The sequence below is a fragment of the Rhea pennata genome, chromosome 1, assembly GCF_028389875.1.
Source record: "Rhea pennata isolate bPtePen1 chromosome 1, bPtePen1.pri, whole genome shotgun sequence".
In the NCBI taxonomy this organism is placed as follows: domain Eukaryota; kingdom Metazoa; phylum Chordata; class Aves; order Rheiformes; family Rheidae; genus Rhea; species Rhea pennata.
The window spans coordinates 81,281,152-81,301,936 of record NC_084663.1 but is presented as its reverse complement, the minus strand read 5'-3'; the positions used below and the strand labels follow the sequence as shown (position 1 = coordinate 81,301,936).

General features: G+C 41.5%; 1 protein-coding gene across 2 annotated transcripts; it reads left to right on the top strand.

The window, feature by feature from the left end:
* Positions 1-6,806: 6,806 nt before the first annotated feature.
* Positions 6,807-18,355, top strand: PTHLH (parathyroid hormone like hormone). 2 transcript variants are annotated; one of them, XM_062570870.1, is made up of 4 exons: positions 6,807-6,864; positions 7,963-8,085; positions 13,750-14,172; positions 18,220-18,355. In XM_062570870.1, exons 2-4 carry the CDS (start codon positions 7,985-7,987, stop codon positions 18,227-18,229), a joined length of 534 nt encoding a protein of 177 aa, XP_062426854.1. In that variant the 5' UTR covers positions 6,807-6,864; positions 7,963-7,984; the 3' UTR covers positions 18,230-18,355. The 2 variants fall into 2 exon arrangements, with proteins under 2 accessions (XP_062426854.1, XP_062426853.1); XM_062570869.1 differs by lacking the exon at positions 6,807-6,864 and adding an exon at positions 7,043-7,476.
* Positions 18,356-20,785: the final 2,430 nt, after the last annotated feature.

Here is a 20,785-nt window from a genome sequence, read left to right as displayed (position 1 = left end):
GCTTCACATAAGCAACTCAATTCTTTTAGTATGGTTTTCTGAGCTGGGAAGTCAAAAGAAGTTAAACTTTATCTTGTGTTTCAACTAAAAATCAGCACTAAACAAGGCACAGCTCATTCTGGATGTCATCTCCAGGCATATGGAGAAAAAGAAGGTCATCAGGAGTAGTCAGCATGGATTCACCAAAGGAAAATCATGCTTAACCAATCTGATAGCCTTCTGTGGTGGAATGACTGGCTGGGTAGATGAGGGGAGAGCAGTGGACGTTGTCTACCTTGACTTCAGCAAGGCTTTTGACACTGCCTCCCAGAACATCCTCCTAGAGAAGCTCAGGAAGTGTGGGTTAGACGAGTGGAGAGTGAGGTGGACTGAGAGCTGGCTGAAAGGCAAAGCTCAGAGGGTCGTCATCAGTGGCGTGGAGTCTAGTTGGAGGCCTGTGGCTAATGGTGTCCCCCAGGCCTCACTGACATGGGTGAAGGGACAGAGTGCCTCCTCAGCAAGATGGCTGATGATACCAAGCTGGGAGGAGTGGCTGATACACCTGAGGGCTGTGCTGCCATTCAGAGAGACCTGGAGAGGCTGGAGAGTTGGGCAGACAGCAACCTCCTGAGGTTCAACAAGGGCAAGTGCAGAGCCCTGCACCTAGGGAGGAATAACCCCATGCACCAGTACAAGCTGGGGGCTTACCTGCTGGAAAGCAACTCTGCAGAGAAGGACCTGGGAGTGCTGGTGAACGACAAGTTGACCATGAGTCAGCAATGTGCTCTTGTGGCCAAGAAAGCCAATGGTCTCGTGAGGTGCATTAGGAAGAGTGTTGCCAGCAGGTCGAGGGAGGTGATCCTGCCCTTCTACTCAGTGCTGGTGAGGCCTCATCTGGAATACTGCATCCAGTTCTGGGCTCCCCAGTACAAGACAGTCATGGAGCTACTGGAGAGAGTCCAGCCTAGGCTACGAAGATATTTAGAGGAGTGGAGCATCTGCACTGTGAGGAACGGCTGTGAGAGCTGGGCCTCTTTAGCCTGGGGAAGAGAAGACTGAGGGGAGATCTTATGAATGTGTATAAGTACCTGAAGGGAGGGTGTCAAGGGGACCCGGACAAACTCTTTTCAGTTGTCCCATTTGACAGGCAACAGGCAGAAATTGATCCACAGGAAGTTCCGCCTGAATGTGAGGGGGCATTTCTTCACTGTGAGAGTGACAGAGCACTGGAATGGGTTGCCCAGAGAGGTTGTGGAGTCTCCTCTCTGGAGATATTCAATGCTATACTGTCTAACATGCTATAGGTGACCCTGCTTGAGCAGGGGAGTTGGTCTAGATGATCTCCAGAGATCCTTTCCAACCTTACCGATTCTGTGATTGTACGCCTTAACCACATTACTGCTGCAGGCCTAATGGGGAAAGACAGACTCCCGCCTTTTTCATAGCACATTCTTTTCTCTTCATATCTTGGAATTCCTTTCCATTATTGTCTGGTGGCAGCACTGGGTTCTCCTTGTTTAACCAGAAATCCCGGGCTGCTCAGTGGACTGTTAGATGGGAATTTTTCCTTGACTAAATGTTTGTTTTTCTCCCTTTGGAAAATATCAATTACTAATGTCATCAGAAAAGATTTTCATGTCTGGGATGGAACTGAGAGAAGCCAGCAGTCCAGGGATTAGGGGTCTGAAACAGAGAAGGGTACAGACTTGAACTTTGGTGTTCCATATCCCAGATGAGTACTCTAACCACTAAGCTATTCCTGGGCAAGAGGTGAGTCCATCTTCTCTCAAAACAAATGGTCTGAAAGGCTGGATTTTGTTCCAACATAGAGGAAAAAAAAAAGAAAAAAAAGCTTCAAGCTTCTCTCCCCACTCCTTCTTTTCTTTAAATTGAATTCTTGTTCTCCAGCCAGCCAAGTTTGGTAATAGTTTTGTGCAAGTTAAACAGACTAGACATGTTTGTTCCGGTTGTTGTTTAATATATATTCAGTTAGAAAACGGAACAAATAAAACAGCCCAATCTATGTTAAGAGATATTTAAAGCTGAAGTCAAGACCAGACCTAGAAAGGAAGAGCTTAACAGCTTAAAGTTTCAAGACACTAAATGAAAATACCTGCATCACTAAGTATGGTTGCTGTTAGCAGTTCAAGTATCATGAATATTTGGATATTGGATGTTTGCAAGCATTCCTTGAACAGGAGTCTAAAATAATTGTCTGTTACTTTCTGGTTGCTTACCTGGAGTTTATATTATAAGTAGAGGTGTTAGAAATAGAAATGGAAGAGATCTATTAGCTCGCTATAATCACCAACCCCTTATAAGTCAGGATTAGAGAGCCATTAATGCAGGATGTGGTAATATCTTTAAAATGGCCAATGGGTACATTCCTCAGTGAGCAGAAATGCCTTTTGTACTCCAAAACCACCAGAGAGGCACCCCTTTGATGATATTTGCAGAAAGGCACCTAGGGGAAGGTGGTCTGTGACTTGCTGTGACAGGAGGAGAACTAAATCAAAAGTCCTTAACCACCATGGACAGCTCACTGGGGCTAACCAGTCCCACTCACTTGCAAACTCCATCCGACTCATAATCTGATTTGCTTTTTTATGCTCTGGAGTTTTTCCATATTGAACAGTCTACACCACCACAGGATGCCAGCTACATTCACCATGGAACTATATATAGTAGGAACAGGCTTTATAAATTAATAACTGACTCTTTGCCCTCAAATTTGAAAATTATTCCTTTTGGTGTCTACTAGATTCTAGGAACCAGACAGAAGATTTGGCAAAACTGTATCTAGTTCCACACAATTTTTTTTCTTGAACATGTTAAATTAAATGCACATTGTCTGAATAAACTGTGCATTGGGTCAATAGCTGAACTGGGGAGCTCTGGCTGCCCCTCGGGTGGGAAAGGCAGCTTTGCTCAGCTAGTTTAATATTCAGCTATAGTCTATTAAACTAGCTCAGCTAGTTTATTAAAAGAGATTAGTGTGCACAAATCCAGTACCATGAAATGTCTGGGTTTTGCTGATGGGAATGAAAGAAAGGTTTTCTCTTGAAGCAATCTCTTCACTCAATTAGAATACAGCGTATCAGACAGGAGTTTCTCTTACCTGACAGCCACGGGAGAGCCAGAGTGGAGGAAGACAACTGCTATGAGAGCTGGGGACACCAGAGTACTTACATGGGTAGGTTGCAGGTGAGAGTGAGTATGTGCAAGAAAATCTGCTTAAATCTGCAACCAATTCTGTTTACTACTTACTAGCATAACAGGCATACCCTCAGGACCACCCTGTAAGCTTTTTAAAAAACAAGAACAAAAACAGGCTGGAACTTTGCACCTAATCTCCAGAAAGCTGTGAAGCATGTCAGATCTGGGGTTGTGTAAATCTCATAGGATTTCTGGTCCTTGCAGGACGAGGCGGGCAATCACTCCCTTCCCTTCCTTTCCAAACTCTCAAGCAGTCAGCACAGCTGTGGGAGGGTTTTTTTGTTGTGTGTTTTTTTTTTCTGAACGCCATCTTTTTCCACCCTGGAAAGAACTGGGTATTTAAACTCACCATCTGAGCTGAAGCTCTAGACTAGTGCAACTGAGGTTATAGAAGTCTGGAAGGGGAAATGATGAAATTGCCTTATTGTGAATAAAACAGGTGGGAGGAAGGAGAAACAGAACTTCACAAAGGTGAAGGATGGGAAGTTTGTGGAGCTCAGAATTTTGCCTGCCTCTGTGCACCGGGCAGGGGGTTAGTCATTATTTCCTTCTTTCTCTCCCTCTGAGGCTACACTTGCAGCTCCTCCCCAATTAGCTGAACCTGTCCCACTTGTCTGTTTTTTGTTTTGCTCCTGAGTGGCGTTTGGGAGAAGCCAGTCCCTCACCTGCCAGCAGCCGCTGGCACTACTCCCCTCTCAGGAATTAACGTGCCAGACCTAGGATAGGGAATTACCTTCCTAACCAACCTCCCAGGTCAACTTCCTTATAGGAAAGCTGATTTATCCCTGTTTGTACTTAAGGAAAAAGGAGGCAGAAGCCAAGCGATTCATCCCTCCAAATTGTCATTATCTTTGTGATGGAAGAAGGGGGGAGACAGGGGGCAGAAAAAATAGAAAGATAAGGTGCATCTGTGAGAAAGAGGGTGGTAGGAGGGAGGGCTTGACCACAAAGACAAACCCAGGGTTTTGCCTCACCTCCTCACTGCTGAAGCCTCTTTCAGGTCTGACCAAATGACCCATCCCACTGTGAGCCCCAACCGGGAAAACAACCAGCCACCGCAAGTACCTCACCTGGCAGGGAGCCCTGCCCTAACCAAGGCTCCAGCAGGTGAAACCTAAATAGATTTGTGTCCTTCCCCCTGGTCCTAAAGGCCAGCCACTGCTGGGGATGCCCAGGGATGGAACAATGCTTTGACACAGGTGTGGGGATGAGGCAATTCCTGTCCCCACACACGCACCAAAGCCCCTCTCCACCACCTCTTCCCCTTGTCCTGCCTCATCCTGCCTCTTGAGGCAAGGGGAGAGGCAAAACATTTCCTCGGGATGCTGCTCAGGGCTGGCAGGGAGGAAAGGCTGAGGCAGAGGGAGGCAAGGTGCAGCAGGTGGCAGCGCTGGTTGGGGAGCCGCTTCCCTGGCGTCGATTCCTGCCCAGCTCCAGCCAGCAGGGAAGGATACAAAGTAGGGGTAGGACTCAAATCCAGGGGAGTTTTACCCCATCTAGCCACGCGGAGAGGGCTTAGGCTTGCAGTGAGGCTAGGCACCAGGAGGAATTTGCTCATGGGTTAGACGTGTGTAGGTGGTGGGAGAAAAGTGCTACACCAGTTGTGCAGATGACAAACAGTTTTCAGGGGCAGAGGGGAAAAATGAAAAAAGGGGGAGCACAGTATTACTATCATGGTATGACAGTAGGTCTTCGCAATGATTTTGGCACTGTTTAGTTCCTGCCATATTAGCAAAGACATAGATTTTTTTTTCCAAGCCCACTGAGGCAGAGATGAGGCAAACTCAGCCATAGGAGGGTGGTTAGTGATGTTACAAGTTTGATCTTTTCAATACAAGCAATAGACAAGGGTCTCCCTCATTATATATATTACGAGAAGCTTCTGTTCTTCATAATGAAAAGAACAGCAAGGGAGAAAAGCACCTGCTTTTAAAATCCTTTATTTAACACTAATCTGTCACATGCAAATAAAAACTCTTTAGAATTGAATTTATTTTTAAAAAGTATTTCTTTTTTCCACTTCTTTTTTCTTTAAGAATAGAGAATAGTTTTGGAAGCTGTTGTTGAGAAGATCAGCCAGGGTGATCTCTGAGAGGCACAGAGGGTTTAACTCAAGGAAAAGGTGAAGTAATAAATTGTGAAGAAACTTCAGTATTCCAAGATTATAAGGACTATTTATTTTTCCTGAGTCTGTAAGGGTGGATTTTTTTTTTTTTTTTTTTTTTTTATTTCTGGAGGAAAGGAAATTCTAAAAATATTTGGTGGACATTTTACCATTAACACCAGCAATAGAGCTATGAGTGGGGGGGGGGGCTGTTTTCAGGGGATGTCACAATTATATTTAATTAGTTAAAAGGGCAATGTAAATCAAAGAAGCCTATTAGCTATACATTTTAATGCACAGGGGATTTATTTACAGTATAAACGATTTAGTGTTTTCAGCATGATTTCTATTTCAGGTCTTATGTTTTCGGTTTTATTTACCTGTATGGTGCGAAATTTGGCTAACTAGGTGGGGTTTTTTAATTGTGGCAGCAAGTATCATTTAACGCAAAATAACCTGCAGGTATGAAAACGGTTCGCTCGCAACTAAATTTTCTTCAGAAAGCGTTCTGTAAAACGAGGCGAGGATGAGTAGGAGCCACCACCCACCACACCTCAGTATTTTGTTTCGGCTTGTGAGGGCGCAGGGAAGGGGGTCGCTGTAAACCAGGCTGTTGGTGACGGGAACAAATGACCCCTGCGTACCTGCTGGCGGTGGGGACGGCGGCGGTACTGGACGGGTCCCGCCCAGAGGTGCCCACTAGGCACAGCTGTATGCGTGGCCGAGGGCGTGCTGGCCAGGATGCTGCCAAGGGGCAGCTTGTGTCCCCCCAGGTGTTTATTCTTGACTGAAAACACTTGAGCAAGGCCAAGGAGTGCAAGAAAACCCATCTTCTGTTGTTACATAGTTACATAGGAAGATTGACTTACAAATTATTTCCCTTGAAGAAGAAGAAAAAAAGAGAGAGAGTGACAGACAGACAGAGACAGAGCGCGAGAGAGGGAACTAGCCGCGGGGGATAGAGAGGGGGGCATCCGAAAAACTCAGGCTTTTCTCCCCATACGTTACTTCATAATAATAGCTCGGGGCAGTTTCTTGCGCAAGGAGGCTGCATAACGGGGCGGGTTGTGTTACCTTTGGTTTTTTTTGCTAAGTGTTTTTCTGCGACGGAAAATTCGGCCATTGCCTCGGCGCGGGAGAAGCTCAGGGCTGTGGGGCGCGGGGGTGGCAGAGGGTGCAACGGAGGGGCAGCGGGGCGCACTGGGCTGCCGCCGGGGCCGCCTGGCACCCCACCCCCACCCTCACCCCACCCCCGCCGCGCACTCCGCAGCCCCTCCGCCACTGCCTGCCTCGCGTAACCTGACGCAGATATTCGCAGCACCCCAGCCCCAATAGACTCTCGCGGAGGGGAGAAGTTGAAGAGAGCGCAAGAGGGAGAGGAGGAGGAAAACTTTCCACTGATTTATTTTTTTGGCCAGCAGCGCCTGTGTGAACAGACTGCGAGTCCTTCCCCTTGCCCTCCCCTTTAGCCCCCCCTCCCCCCCCGCCTCCCCTTTTACTAGCATACAGTTAACATCATTAGGAATCAGCCCTGCAGCTAATAGGTGAACTCGCGACGATCAACGGTAGGTGTGTGAAAGGAAAGGTGGCAACAATCTCAGGCTAGGCATTGGGGCTTGATCTGAAAAGTGCCCTGCTGATGGGGGATCGCCCTTTTCACTGTGCTGCGACGGGGGTGGCGCTGACCTAAGGGTAAACACGAAGAGGGATAGAGAAAAGATCTCGGCTGCAGAAGATGCGAAGAGCTTGGCGAGAGTCCTTGGGGTCTGCTGCATGCATGTGCTACCGCGGGTGTTTTCCTTTTTTCTCTCCGTTTTGACTTCGGTCCTGGAAAGCGCTGATTTCTAGTCTCCTTTTTGGCTGCGAGTATCCCGCGCTGGGCTCTCACTCACTTCGCACATGTTCTTAGGGCGCCATCTCTTTGCAAAAGCCGCCGTCCTCCTTCAGGTCTCCTAGAGGCTGCTCCGGAGCGTGTGAACATTGCAGGCTCCAGCCCAATCCAACCTGCACAGCCAAGCATGTTTCTCACCCTTTGAGCTTCCCCGGGCTACCGCTCCTTTTAGACTTCTCTGGCTTTCCAGCTTCACAACACGCTTTTGCTTGAGTTCATTTTCCTTTGACACAGCGTGGACCCAACTTTGTGGAAGCGACGGACACAAACCTGATTTTTTTCAGAGGTACAAACAGATGTATAGAGGCATTTCTCCCTGCCTCTGTGTGTGTGTGTGTGTATGAGAGAGAGAGAGAGAACGTCTGAGTACGTTTGCGCCTGTTTAGAAAAGAAAATAGCTGAGCTGACTTTTGAGAACCTTTCCTTATCTGAAAAGAGGGTTTGCATTGTAACATAAAGCTCTGAACTAGCCGCTTTCCAGACTAGAGTTGAACACGGCTCAGGGAGACAAACGAACATGCGTTTTGTGTTGTGAGCTCGATTTTTTTTAACAATATTAAGAGAGAGATCTTGCCTCCGAGTAGCTTGATGGAGGCAGGCAACAAGGAAAGGAGAGGACCGAACAAAGTTTGGAAGAAAGGAGCCTCTGCCGAGAGTTCAGAAAGTTTGTTTTTCCTTCACAATCTCGGAACTGGTGCAGCTGAAAGCAGGGACCGTTTGGGGACAGCGCTGGCACATGTGTCGCTCGGGACTGATCTTCCTTTCCTTTCAGGTTTTAAGACCCAGAGCATACAATGTTCACTAAACTCTTCCAGCAGTGGAGTTTCGCAGTGTTTCTGCTGAGCTATTCCGTGCCCTCTTACGGGAGATCAGTGGAGGGGATCAGCCGCAGACTGTGAGTTTCCCTTTTCTCGCTTTGATCCTTATTTAAGTGGGGAGGAAAATCTGTGGGGACACACATCCGTGGGCCCATAAGGTGAGCGCTTGCAGACCGGTAAGTTTCCCAGCCCCCAGGAGTGCTTCCCAGCACAGCTCAGCACAGGACTGGCTCTTGATTTACCTGCCCCAGGTGTTCTTGTCACTGGTTTTGTCTAAGTAGTAGGTGAAGGGACTTCTGCAAGCCATCGCTTGCATCAGGCAAAGGGAACCTTTCAGTTCTCTGACCTTATAAAACTATTGGACAAGGGAATGCTAAACTTGGGAGTGACTTCTGTGGGGAGCAGCAATACAGTGGTATGTGTGTCCGGTATACACTGTTGCTTATGAACCTTTCTGTGCCCTTCTGGAGTCCTAGGAGGGAGCATCCCATTTTATCAAACTTCTGTATGTTAGACACTGTACTCTATACCCTTTTACATCTTGGCATGGAGTTAATATTGATAAGACTAGTGAAAATATACAGTAGTTAGGGCTATCATGAAAGTGAAGTACTGAGCAATTTATTTGTATTTCTGTCCTGTTAGCAATATTTTTTCCAGCAGGGGTCCAGTATCCAGCTTGGAGGTGGCTGTGTGTTTTTGATAAATGATAATGCAGCTGAATATTGTAAAAGATTCTGTTGTGGAAATGACCTCTTTGCTTCTTCCAAAACAATCAACATGGCTCACACTAACATCACCTAGGCAAAGTGCACCAGAAAAAACACTGGGCTGATGTAGGAGCAATTGTTTCACCCACGTAGCTCCCTGGCTGTCTGTGGGCATTTCAGTGGTGGACTTGCATCAGATTTTCTAAGGAACCCTTCAGTCTCTACTGCAGAGGCCTGTATTTTTATTAAGTTCAAAAGGAAATCAGGAGAAAGAGAATTAGAAAAATCCAATCACACCATACAGGAAAGCATGACAGAGGAAATTTAATTCCAGATAGGTTCTCTAGCAATTGTTTCCTTATGTACGTAAGGACAAGAGCTACAGATAGCTCTTCCTCTGCCATTTAAGCAACTAAAATACCCCCAGGTGAAGTGACTTCAGAAATGCCTGAACTTTGGCACCAAGTGGGAAGCTGTTATAAATCTCATACAACAAATTGTGTAGAACATTGTATTGATGATAATGCTACAGTACATTTTTCTCAGTCCATTAATGTTTGTACTCCTGCAAAATACTTCTGAGCTATTTCTTTTGTCTGAGACTGTTTTCTACAGCAAACTCAAACTTCAGTTCTGTAAATTAAAAAAGAAGAAGAAGAAAATAATTGAAGTACAGTCAAATTCTGTATTTTCTTGGCTAAGAAACTGAATTGGAGTTAAGCCAAATTTGTTAGAAAGTTTAACATTTGCAAAGAAATACTCTTTCTCTTTTTTTAAGTAAGGGTTATTCTAACACTTTTTTTAAAAGGTCAAGATTAGAGGTCTTCCCACTGTCCCAATTCTATCCTGAGAAGAGGAAAATAAAAACTTGGAAGCTAAACAGTCAGAAATGCATTTCACAACTCCCTCTTTGCCATGGCATGTAAAATACACACAAGAAATAAGTTAGCTGTCAGTCAGTGGCATTCACGTAGTTTTGTTTGTGGGTACAGTACAAACACAAACACCACACACAAACATGTGTCCTGTTTTAATACCACCACAAACCATTCCTAGAGTTAATGATTAATAAATCACTTAAGCCTAGATATATTTTTTCAGTCAAAGGAAGGCTTAAACAGTAATGGATAAAAATACTGAAGCACATTATTATAGTCATAAGAAAAAAAAAAAAAAAAGCAAAATGGCATAGGCCTGGTTTTACAGACCTTAGTAAGGCAAATTTCCTATGGAAAGCTATCTACTATTGTAAACTGGCCGCAGAAAAGATTGCCAGACATACTATTTGTTATAGAAATGCTTTAGCAGCTAAAGAACTTTTGAGAAACCCAATAATGCCTCAAAGTGAAATTAGATATTTTTATCAGCATGCCCAGACACTGCAGCATTATGTTCTCAAATCTGCCGAAAATATTTTTCCTAATCCTGAGATAGGTTGAGCAGCTTTTATTCCCTTTGGAGCCAGTGCAAGGCAAAGGCACTCAGAGTCTTGCAAAGTCCAGACAGAAAGCTTACTGTAGCCTTATTTGGCTGAACTTATGATCAGACCCAACATGGATATTCAAGGATAATAACAGTAAAATAAGAACAATTCTGAGATAGAAAGCTGATGCTTGAAGAATGTTACTTCTCAGTGACACGAGATAGCCAGTGGGGGGGGGAGGGGGAATGAACAAAGAATGTGTCTGAAGAGAACAAGTTATCAGGAAGTACGTGTTTAGAAGTCAGAATTGTCGGAAGTCCTCTATTTCTACTATGTGGTTTTTTTTCTTATAAGGAGACATTAAGTCTCATATGTGCATAGTATACTTGGATACAATAATTATTTTGGGCACTTTGGTCAAATACAAACCACCATCATCTTCCTTCTCTCAGAAATGCCTATCATATGTAAGCTTCGCATTTACTGCATTTGGTTTGGGGACAGAGTCTTTTCCTTAGATGAGAAGTATATTTTATAGAAGGATGGAAGGGACCTCTAGTGGGTTATCTTAACCTTAACAACCTAGTATTTCTTGCGTATCATACACAAAATGTGAATACAATCATTTCTGTTTCCATTGCCTCCCTTCTGTGTGTGGGGGTGAGATGTTGATATTTCTACTATGAAGCACTTCTTACAGCAGCCTCCACGGGCAAGCTATTTCCTCTGGTTTACAAACATAGGAGTTGTTTGAGTGACTGAGCTGAGGGAGGGAGAAGGTCAGAGAGATATGCATCTACCACATTGTCTTCATTTTAGGGAGATTTTTGATCTACAGTATACAAAGGAAATTGGTAGGCAAAATGTAATCCTCAAGTCTGGAGGCCAAGTAATACTGGTGAAGTAATAAGTCGTGTGAAATGTAACACTACGTAATGTTATACAATCATCTGGAATAGCAGAATGTTATTTGGGGCCAGACTTGATACTAAATATCATACAGACATTTAAACAGAAATCCACCGTCTTTGGCTAACCTTCACACGTCAATCCATGCATTATTTTGGAAATGTTTATTCACACAAGACGTATGTCCTGAAATGCAGTTTGACCGTCTTGTGTGTATTGGAACCAAATCTTTAGATTTCAGTTCTGTAAAATGGAATAACTTCTCAATCAAGAGTCCTTTAATTACAAGCTTTGGAGAGTCAGGATTTTGTAACAGTGGGTAAATTGACCAAATACACATTACAGGATTAAGGCAGCTTTAGGCTGTCTGTGATAAAAGGAGTTATCCTTAATAGTTTACAAGAGGTGGCAGGAAATCTTTGCTCATCACATGAGGCATACTATTTTAAACTCAGTAAAGCACTAAGATTTGGTGTGCTTTTTATAAAATAGAAGAGTGAAAGGAGAAAGCTTTCCCATTTCCCTTGGAAATACCCTGGGAAAAGGGAGTTCTAAAGCTAGAAATGTAATCTGAGTCACAAAGGATAGATTGAGGAACAGCACAAAAGCATGCCATGTAGAAGAGTCCAAGGTGCTAGTTTTATTACCGTGTTTGCGAATCAGACTGACCTTAACAAGAAAGTGGTTATAGATGGCTGTTGGAGAGCTTCAGTTAGGGTACTGGTCAAAACAGTTCTCCTGGGGGAGATTCTGAACTCTTTTTAATGGTCACAGCTACATTGAAGAGAGTGAAGTAAATGGATTCAGCTCAGTGGTATCACATTGTATTTTTACTTAGAGTCATTAAATCGAAGGGCATATGCTTGCCCTAAGGCCTGAAGTCATCTGAAACTCATCTGATTTGAGGATATGTAAAAGATGGACAATGTATGGCCAAATGTGAGCTCACAAAACTTTTGAGCATATCTAGGCCTGATTTTGAGCAAGCATGCTCACTGTATCATTTTATGTGAAAACTACAGTCATCTTTCAGTCTCATTTTGGAGTGAGGGAAAGTTGGTGTTTCCATCTAATTTTTACACTAAGTTATGACCACTTTAACCTAATTTAACTTTAACAAGGTGCAGATTTACAAAGACAAAAAGTGAAAGGGTACTCTTAAACCAGTGCTACATGAAGTCACCAATTTCAAACAGCTCAGCTGTTGATCAAATCACAAATCTAAAATGTTTGCCCGAAGGGATTGAGAAAGATAAATTATAAAATGCTTCTAATTATTCAGCATACCGTCTTTGACCATCACATTTTGAAACTTTGTAACATATCAGGATAGTTAGATATGGGATGGAAGGAAGAAATATTCACTCACACTACCATGTGTCACCTCGCATTTCATCCACATTCAGAAACAGCTGTGTATCCAGCTAACTGACTATATTATTATACTACTGGCAGGACACTGAATTCATTTTCTTTGACTAGTAAGGATCTAGTCACATGCAGTACCCTGATGCAAGATGAACGGATACATAGCCAATCTCAGCCCAGTGAAGTATGGCAATTTGAAGCATTAGTTGTATTATAGTATTCATGGGAACACAACTAAAATCCCAGCTTGCACTCCTGCTGTGGTTCACAGTGCAGCTATATGCCTACTCAAAAGCAAGGAAAAAGCATGTATTTTCTCACAGCTATTTATTATCTAAGTGCCACTTTCATCTTCTTTCCTTAAGTTTCACACCTTTTTTGCCAGTACAACCTCTCTGAAAGACAGATAGCTAAGCTGTCTCCCAGTTTCCTTAAAAACAAGACAGATGTTAGTAAACCAAAATGTCACAGTAGCAATGACGGATAAATGAATTCTGAAAGAGTACCAGAAATCTATTCAAACAAGCCATGATGCTCTGAAGGAAGATCCAGTGAGGAGGGCTAGCATAAGACACTGAGAGCAAAGAAAACAAGGAATTCAGCCCCAGAAATCCACCCTTAAAGGAGTATTCAGGAAGGCATCTGAAATCATAATTAGACACAGGTGGCCAAGTAGTAAAATCAACAGGAGCAGCTGAAGCTCCTCACTGCTGATGCTGCCTATCTGGATATCTCATTATAGACAGAAGTACCTATGTTTTAGGCACTCAAATCTGAAAATTTTTCCATTACACTCCAGCAATTGCACTTATTTAAATTTAGAACCGAAATGCACTTTTTATTTATTTATTTTTTAAGTACATGACTAAGCAGAAGAAAATTATTAGAATGATGCTGTATAAACACTGCTTCTGGCTTCAGTATTTATTCCCTCTCTTATTCGACTGCAGTGCTCCATTATCTGACCTCCTAGTTCTCCTGTCTCTGGCAACTGCCTTCCTGATTTTACTGCCTGAAGTGTAATATATTAAAGAGTTTTAATGCTTTCCTAGAACAGAGTGGTGACTAATCCAGCTACAGTTCTGGTGGCGTATGATCAGTCAGCTGTGAATTGTTAGTGGCTTAGGTCTTTCCCTTCTCTGCAGGGAGCAGCTACTCCAAGAAGCAGAACTTGCTCCAATAGTTTAACTTAACTTGACGTTTCCAAGCTGGAGAGCTAGTACATGGTCACTGTGGCCACTGCTGCCTGAGGAGAGAGGAGGTGTTCCAAGCACTGGCAATAATCAAATTCTAAATATCTTTTTTCCTTTCTGCTCTTCTCTTTTTTTTAGCAAAAGGGCTGTATCAGAGCACCAGCTGTTGCACGACAAAGGCAAGTCTATTCAAGACTTACGAAGACGAATATTCCTTCAAAATTTAATTGAAGGTGTCAACACTGCAGAAATCCGTGCAACTTCAGAGGTTTCACCTAACCCTAAGCCTGCTACCAATACAAAGAACTACCCCATCCGATTTGGCAGTGATGATGAGGGCAGATATCTAACTCAGGAGACAAACAAATCACAGACTTACAAGGAGCAGCCCCTGAAGGTATCAGGAAAGAAAAAGAAAGCAAAGCCTGGAAAACGTAAGGAGCAAGAGAAGAAAAAGAGGCGAGCCCGTTCAACTTGGATAAATCCTGGCATGTGTGGAAGTGGCACGACGGAGAGTCTACTCTTGGACACCTCCACTACTACGCATGATCACACTTCAAGGTAATTGTGCTATATCCTTTCCAGGGGGACACCATGTATTTACTGAAATTGTTATACTCCTGTATGTGAGGTTAAAGCCTCAGTCCTGGAGTATTAGCATGCCTTTTTGCTAAGAACTAGGCATATAGCTTTTCAAGTAGTGTACAGTTGCAAAATTCTTTCTGAAGGTAAGTATCCTTTCCATTTTGCACTGTGAATTTTCATGTCAGAAAGTAAACGTTATCCCTCCAGCCATATAACCATTCACTGACACAGCAGGGTAAAACTCACGACCCTTACTCCTCCAAGACAATCTTGTCTTCCTTTCCTATGACCAACAATCAAGGTAAACTACTTATGGTCAAAATGAGCTTCTTAAAACTGAGTTTTTAGGCAAAATAAAGTTATTTCTGCTAAAAGAATGCACATCATAGCCATTAAAATCTCCAAAACTGTTTTTATGTAGTATCTCTCAAATCAGATCTTGGTCCCATGTTTGGACCTCAGTTGACTGAAAGCTTTGAGTTTTATTTAAAGTTCTTTAAACCTCTGCATCTATAAAATGGTGAAGTTTTCTTTCCTCCCTCTCAACATCCCTCTTTTTGGCAACTTTCCTACTCTTACATTAGAGTTCTTCATTTTATTGTTTAATCTTAGGGGAGAACAGAGAAAATTTCTCTCTCAGTAATATCTGCAAACAGTGCAAACCAGCCTTTTACCATAAAATTTTCCCTGTCATTAGGACTTTTAATTCAGCTCCATCTTTTTGCCAACTCGTGAAACAATTACATTGCTGCTGAAAAAATGTTGAGCACTGCTTTTGGAGAGAGACATGCTTTCCACCTGCATAACAATGAAGGGTTTTCAGGGCAGTGTTGAGCTGGAGTCTGAAGACTGGATGCCCCCGGCACTTGTCCACTTTCATTTGAAATTTTGAATGGAAGTCTGAACACCTGGAAACAAAACCAAGCATTTCCTCTCTCAACTCTCCTCAAAAATTTTCACTTCCAACAACAGCCCCTCACACTCTTCTCTTCTCCCTTCCCCTTTGGCTGAATAGGAAGTTAATAGAAGGACCACTTACTCACAGTAAATCCCTTAGGAAGAGATATCAGCTGTGGGATTTACTAAAATGCTTCCTTAGGTTAAGCTTTATGGGTCCGCAGTTTGCAATGTGCTCCATCACCTCAATTTCTACTGGCACCTATGGGAGTTACTGGTATTGGCCTCTCAGCCTCTCTGGGAGGCATTCAGCATTCCTGATCACAAACCAGTTAGCGTAACTTTAGCAGTGAGCGATGAGGTAATGGAGGCTGGTTTTGATTCAGCGCCTTAGGAAAGGCACATTCCAGAGTTTCTGTCAGGAGATGTCTGAAGTTTCAACAGATGTTAAGAAACTATGGTAGGGAACAAATAGCTCCTGTCTTCAGCATGCGGAAATGTAGGGGAAAAAATATCCAAAGGCATTTTGAGTGTTATTTATTTTTATTACTATTTCTTTTGTTGTATATTCAGTGGGATCTATAAATGAGATACAAATATAATCCTCTAAATTTTCCTCATTTATGCTTTGTTTCAAACACATTTAGACGGCTAGAGGCAGTCAGCCTTAGAGTCCAGTCCAGACTTAACTTTACCCTCCTCACTGCCCAAATTGCAATTTTACAATAGGAGGAGAGACGTTTTCCAAAGAGGCCACATATGTATTTCAGATACTTAACTGAAGATGATTAAACAAAGAGAAACTCTAAAACAGGAATACAAAATTCTTCCTTCCCACATGCAGAGCATAATGTGCAGACTCAGCTCTTAGGAAATGGCTGGTATATCAGCCTATACATATCCCAGTAAGCTGGCAAAAAGGTATTGTTTCTAAAATTTAAATGAAGACAGGTGCCAGACCCCCATGTATTTTAGATGTGATCCTCCCAGCTAAAATGTGCTTGTCCACTTTGTCTTAGCAGTAGTATGAAAAACTGCATTGAATCTGACTCCTCCTATCTGAATGAGGTTCATATCTGTATGGAGATGAATCAGGAACTTCTGCTCTATCTACTGACTGGAGACAAGGAAGGCATATCCAGTCAGCATATCCATATATTCCATCATCAGAAGCTGCTTTTGTAGCACTTCTAAAACTAGCTGCAGCTCAGAAGAAGCACCACTACATTACAGTGGAGAAAAGGATATGTATAATGTAGAAGGCAGATGCTGAGGAAGTGCAAAGATAAATTTTGAGTCTCCTTTTCACAGCATCATGCTGCTTCCTTCCTGTTCAACAGGCTGAACTAAAATTCTCATGCTGAGTCCCTCTGTCATCCCAAAATCTTGGGCTCAGATGAGAATAAAGACAGAAAATGATCTGCTTTCTAGATCTTTTGACTTACTACAGGAAGTATCTCATAGAAGTAGCTGATCTTACAGTATCTGGGACCAAAATCATAGAAAGAAGCTTGCAAGTTATTAGCAATATGGAGGCCATCCTCAAGCTGTGTTTTAGCTCAAACTCTAAAGTAAAGCCTTAATCCAAACCAGAGTGAAAATGTTGCTGTCTTGAAAATAAGCTTATGTAGTGCAGACTCATATATACAGTTGTGCTACATGAATTATGCAGCTATCATTATACATATTATAATATACCCTGAATATCAGTATTGCTAATTAATTATTAAGGAGTTTCATGCTGACATTTCCATTCTAGACAATTAAAAAAATATTTCTCACAGACATTCCAACTGTATTGCTATTCCAATTGAATTTAACCATTATTATCTAATTTCCTGAAAAATCTTTCAAAGGGGTAGACTGTCTAATGTTAAATGTAGTCCCACTTTCAAAATGTAAATTAAGAAATCCTTAAATTCTCAAGATTTTGGCTTTTTTTGTGGATATATGTGGGTGTGAGACACAATGTGGACTGCCACCCTACTTAGCAAACCTGTCCAGCTACACAGCAAATCACACTCTATTCTATAGTTTCATGTTCCACCATTTCCAAGGAAACCAACATACACTAGAGAAATGTACTGCACACAGTGATAGAAGGAGAAAAAGCCCAATCCTTCTCTATTTCCTTTAGCACCACTAGAAAATAATTTAAAATATAAAATTGTAATAGAAGTAATATACTGACAAGATGGGAGCGGATTCTGCTTTTGTTCTCATGAATCCTCCAAGGAAGAGAGAATTACAGAATTCACACTAGTTTGTCAGCAACCATTAGAAAACTTCCAGATTTTAGGAGTGTATAGAGGAAGATGCTAAATTTTTCAGCTTTGGTTGAGCACCACAGGGGCTGTGAGTACTCAGAGTTTAACATGAAATACTCCTTTTTTTCAGGATCAAGCTCTTCGGCTGACAAAGTTACAGGGCTATAGGTTTTTCATTCATTCAAGCAACAAGAGAAAAATTCAATCAAGCATTAGTTCAAGACCTGAACAGACTTTACTGAAGAAAAATTCATGTACAAGTCAGAATAGTATATGTCTAACATAAACAGCTCTTTGTCTAACGGGTGGTCTATACTGGGGAAGATAGCCCAAAGGACTACTGTGGGACAGGTTTAATTGCAAGGCTGACTTCACACTCAGGCAACAATCACAACAGGCACATGGGTGCCATAAAGAGGAAATAAGAATTTTCATTTTTTCTACCTTAAAACCAAATTTCTCATTTCTCCCGCTATATCTTTCTTTTTGGAGCTTGGCCTATTTGTTACAGATTGATAGTCTTTCTACACATAGCATTCAGGAATCTTTTTGCATAGGATCTTAAGGAAAGCCAAAACCTCTTCCTATTTCTCTGAGAGAAAAATGTAGTGAAATATATGGCCTTAGTTTCATGACAGATTGCAGATCTAACTGCTAACTGTATTTAATCAAAAGCAATATAGTAGAGACTTTAAAAAGATGTCTACTACCTTATTGCTTTAAACTAGACTTGTTAGTGCAGAAGTTTAATAGCAAAGCATACCCCTTATCTGTGGCAATATTGCTGTTATTTTATGTCCATGTATTTGAAGCGAAAATTAATTTTTCTACTTTTTCTATCATTTTCTTCTTTTTGCAGGAGGCGCTGATGTTTTCAGCAAGAGATCTTTGGAAGATGTATTGCAGTATTCTGTAATAGTGAACATATGGGAAGTATTAAAATATTTATTATCTGTAAATATTGTAAATGATAAGAATAAAATCTTTTCCCCCCATTGCTCTCTGAAACTGCACATTTGGTTATTGTGAATTTTCCTTTTCTCTTTTTTTTTTTTTATTTTTTTTTGCTAAGGCTAAGACAATTATTATTGTCACATTTACCATAATTTATTTTGTTGACCGGTATATTTATTTTGTTAAAGTATCTTGGTGCTGCTGACTTTCTATATTTTTTGTAACATAATGCACTTTAGATATACATATTGAGTACATTGATAACTGATATAAAATATTCCTGTTTTGTGGTTGACGTCAGTGAATGCCTACATATAATTGTCCAAATTGATTTTCCTTTGTGCATGTAAAATAGCAGTATTTTAAAATTTGTAAAGAATGTCTAATAAAATATAATCTAATTAAATCATGACTTAGAAGGAGAAATTGTCTTTTAGGAACACAGTTTTTTTTTTTTTTTTCACTGCATTTGAAAATGTTTTTAAATTTAATATGTTCACATTGGTTCAAACTCCCACATTTTCACATTAGCTTTTAGTTAAAAATCACTATATAAACATATTTAGTTCCAGTGTTTTATTTCACAGCAGCTGAGCTGCTGAACAGCCTGGGGGTACTGCCATGTAGCTTAGACTCCGTTGCAGGAAAAACATGACTCCCAGTCTTTCCAGTCTCGAACCATGTGAAGGCTGAAGCTTTCCAGTCTGCAAATGAAATGATGTGAAAATCAGTCCCGGGGCTGCATCACTTACTGCACTCTTAGAAGATGTCAACATGTGACACCCCACAGCCTTGTGCAGAAACAGGCAAATGCTCTGTATCCTCAGCTCCCACCAACTTCACTAGGAAACAAAAATGTCTACCATATGAGTGAAGAGTCTCAGCTCTTTGTACTTTGGGGGCACCTTATGCTAATGTGAGGGGGAAAAAAAGAGAGAGAGAGAGCATTTATTGGATGAATACATAAAGAAAAAAAATCAGAAATTGCAACATGTACCAACAAATACTGTTACGTTGTGTGAATTACCTTTCCCCTCTTCCACTCCCAAAATGCATTGTATTGCTCTGTTTCTGAAAAAAATCTGCATTAATTTTAATTCTGTTCTTACACACACACTTAAGGGCAGTTAAGGAGGAGACTATCTTCGTTATTTAATGTCAACTCACTGAAGAAAACAACAGAATAAAATTATGTTTGCCTGCCACTTTTTTAAAGGGAATATGAGCCCTGCTTCCTTACCCACTATCCTGATACATATTCTTCTTGGCTACTACCCACATGTTAATCATAATGGCTGCTGAGAGAGCGATCTGAGGAAAGGAGATTGTTTCACAAGGATATCTGTACTGGTAAACTCCTACAGAATTTCCCCTCTCTCACTCCTTCAACATCAGCAACATTAGAAAAATGCATGTGTGGAAAAATACATTACAAATCCTGGGAATTTAAGATAGTTCATGTAAATGTTGCTCCACTCTGTAGTTCCCAAACTTCTCTTTTTACTCTTCATTCCTTTTTTTAAAAAGAATTAAGTGACATCTTTTTCCATTGCCAAAGTACAGCCATCATATAATATGAAACAGATGTTTTTCTGCTCTCTCTACCCAATCTTACAGAAAACTACTTCCAAGAAAACATTTTAAACAACAAAATTTGAGAAAAACTTACCTATCTCCCTCATCCATGTCTCTGAAGTGTTAAATTCAATGCTTCATTATGTCCAGTTAGTTAATTATTACAACCACCGAGCGCATGCATACTTTGTTTCCTTTTCAAATCAAAAATACTATACGTGACAAAATGTAGCACAACTTCAGGGTTGTATTAAAGAAAAAGCCATAGTTGCTGCACATTTTCAACTTGGCCTCTTTGCACATCCTGCCTATTTATAGTATCCAGCTAGTTCTTGGATTTATACAACTGAAGTTAACTGCAATACATTCAGAAGATGATTTTGCATCTCAGCATTACCAGTATATCCCAACAGGAATGAAAATCTAAAGCTGCAATGGACAGAGGCAGTTTATCTTAATCAAAAAGGATGATTCTTGGCAGAAAGAAGTACAGAGAGAATAAACAAAAAGCACATACCTAAATGCTAATCCTTGGCTCTATAAAACCAGCCTCTTCATAAAACAAGGCCCAATTCTGAAGTACCTCTAGTCTCTCCCAGATATGTATACTGTCCATTAAGGACTTGCAATTATTTTCCTATTTACAAGCTTTTATAAAGTTTGCTATTATAGCAAATTTAAGCAGCAGTCCTATTTTTCTTACAGAACATTACAGGCCTCATGAAAGCTATCTATAGATCCTGTAGTTAACAGACTACAGTTTGAAAGACACTGCTGCAGACCATTGGATTTTACTCTGGAAAGCTGAATGCAAGTTTTTTTGAGCTCCTGGTTTACAGGAAAATAAATCCTGAAAAACTCTGTTTCTCAGACAAGCTACATCAGCTTTGCCTTCC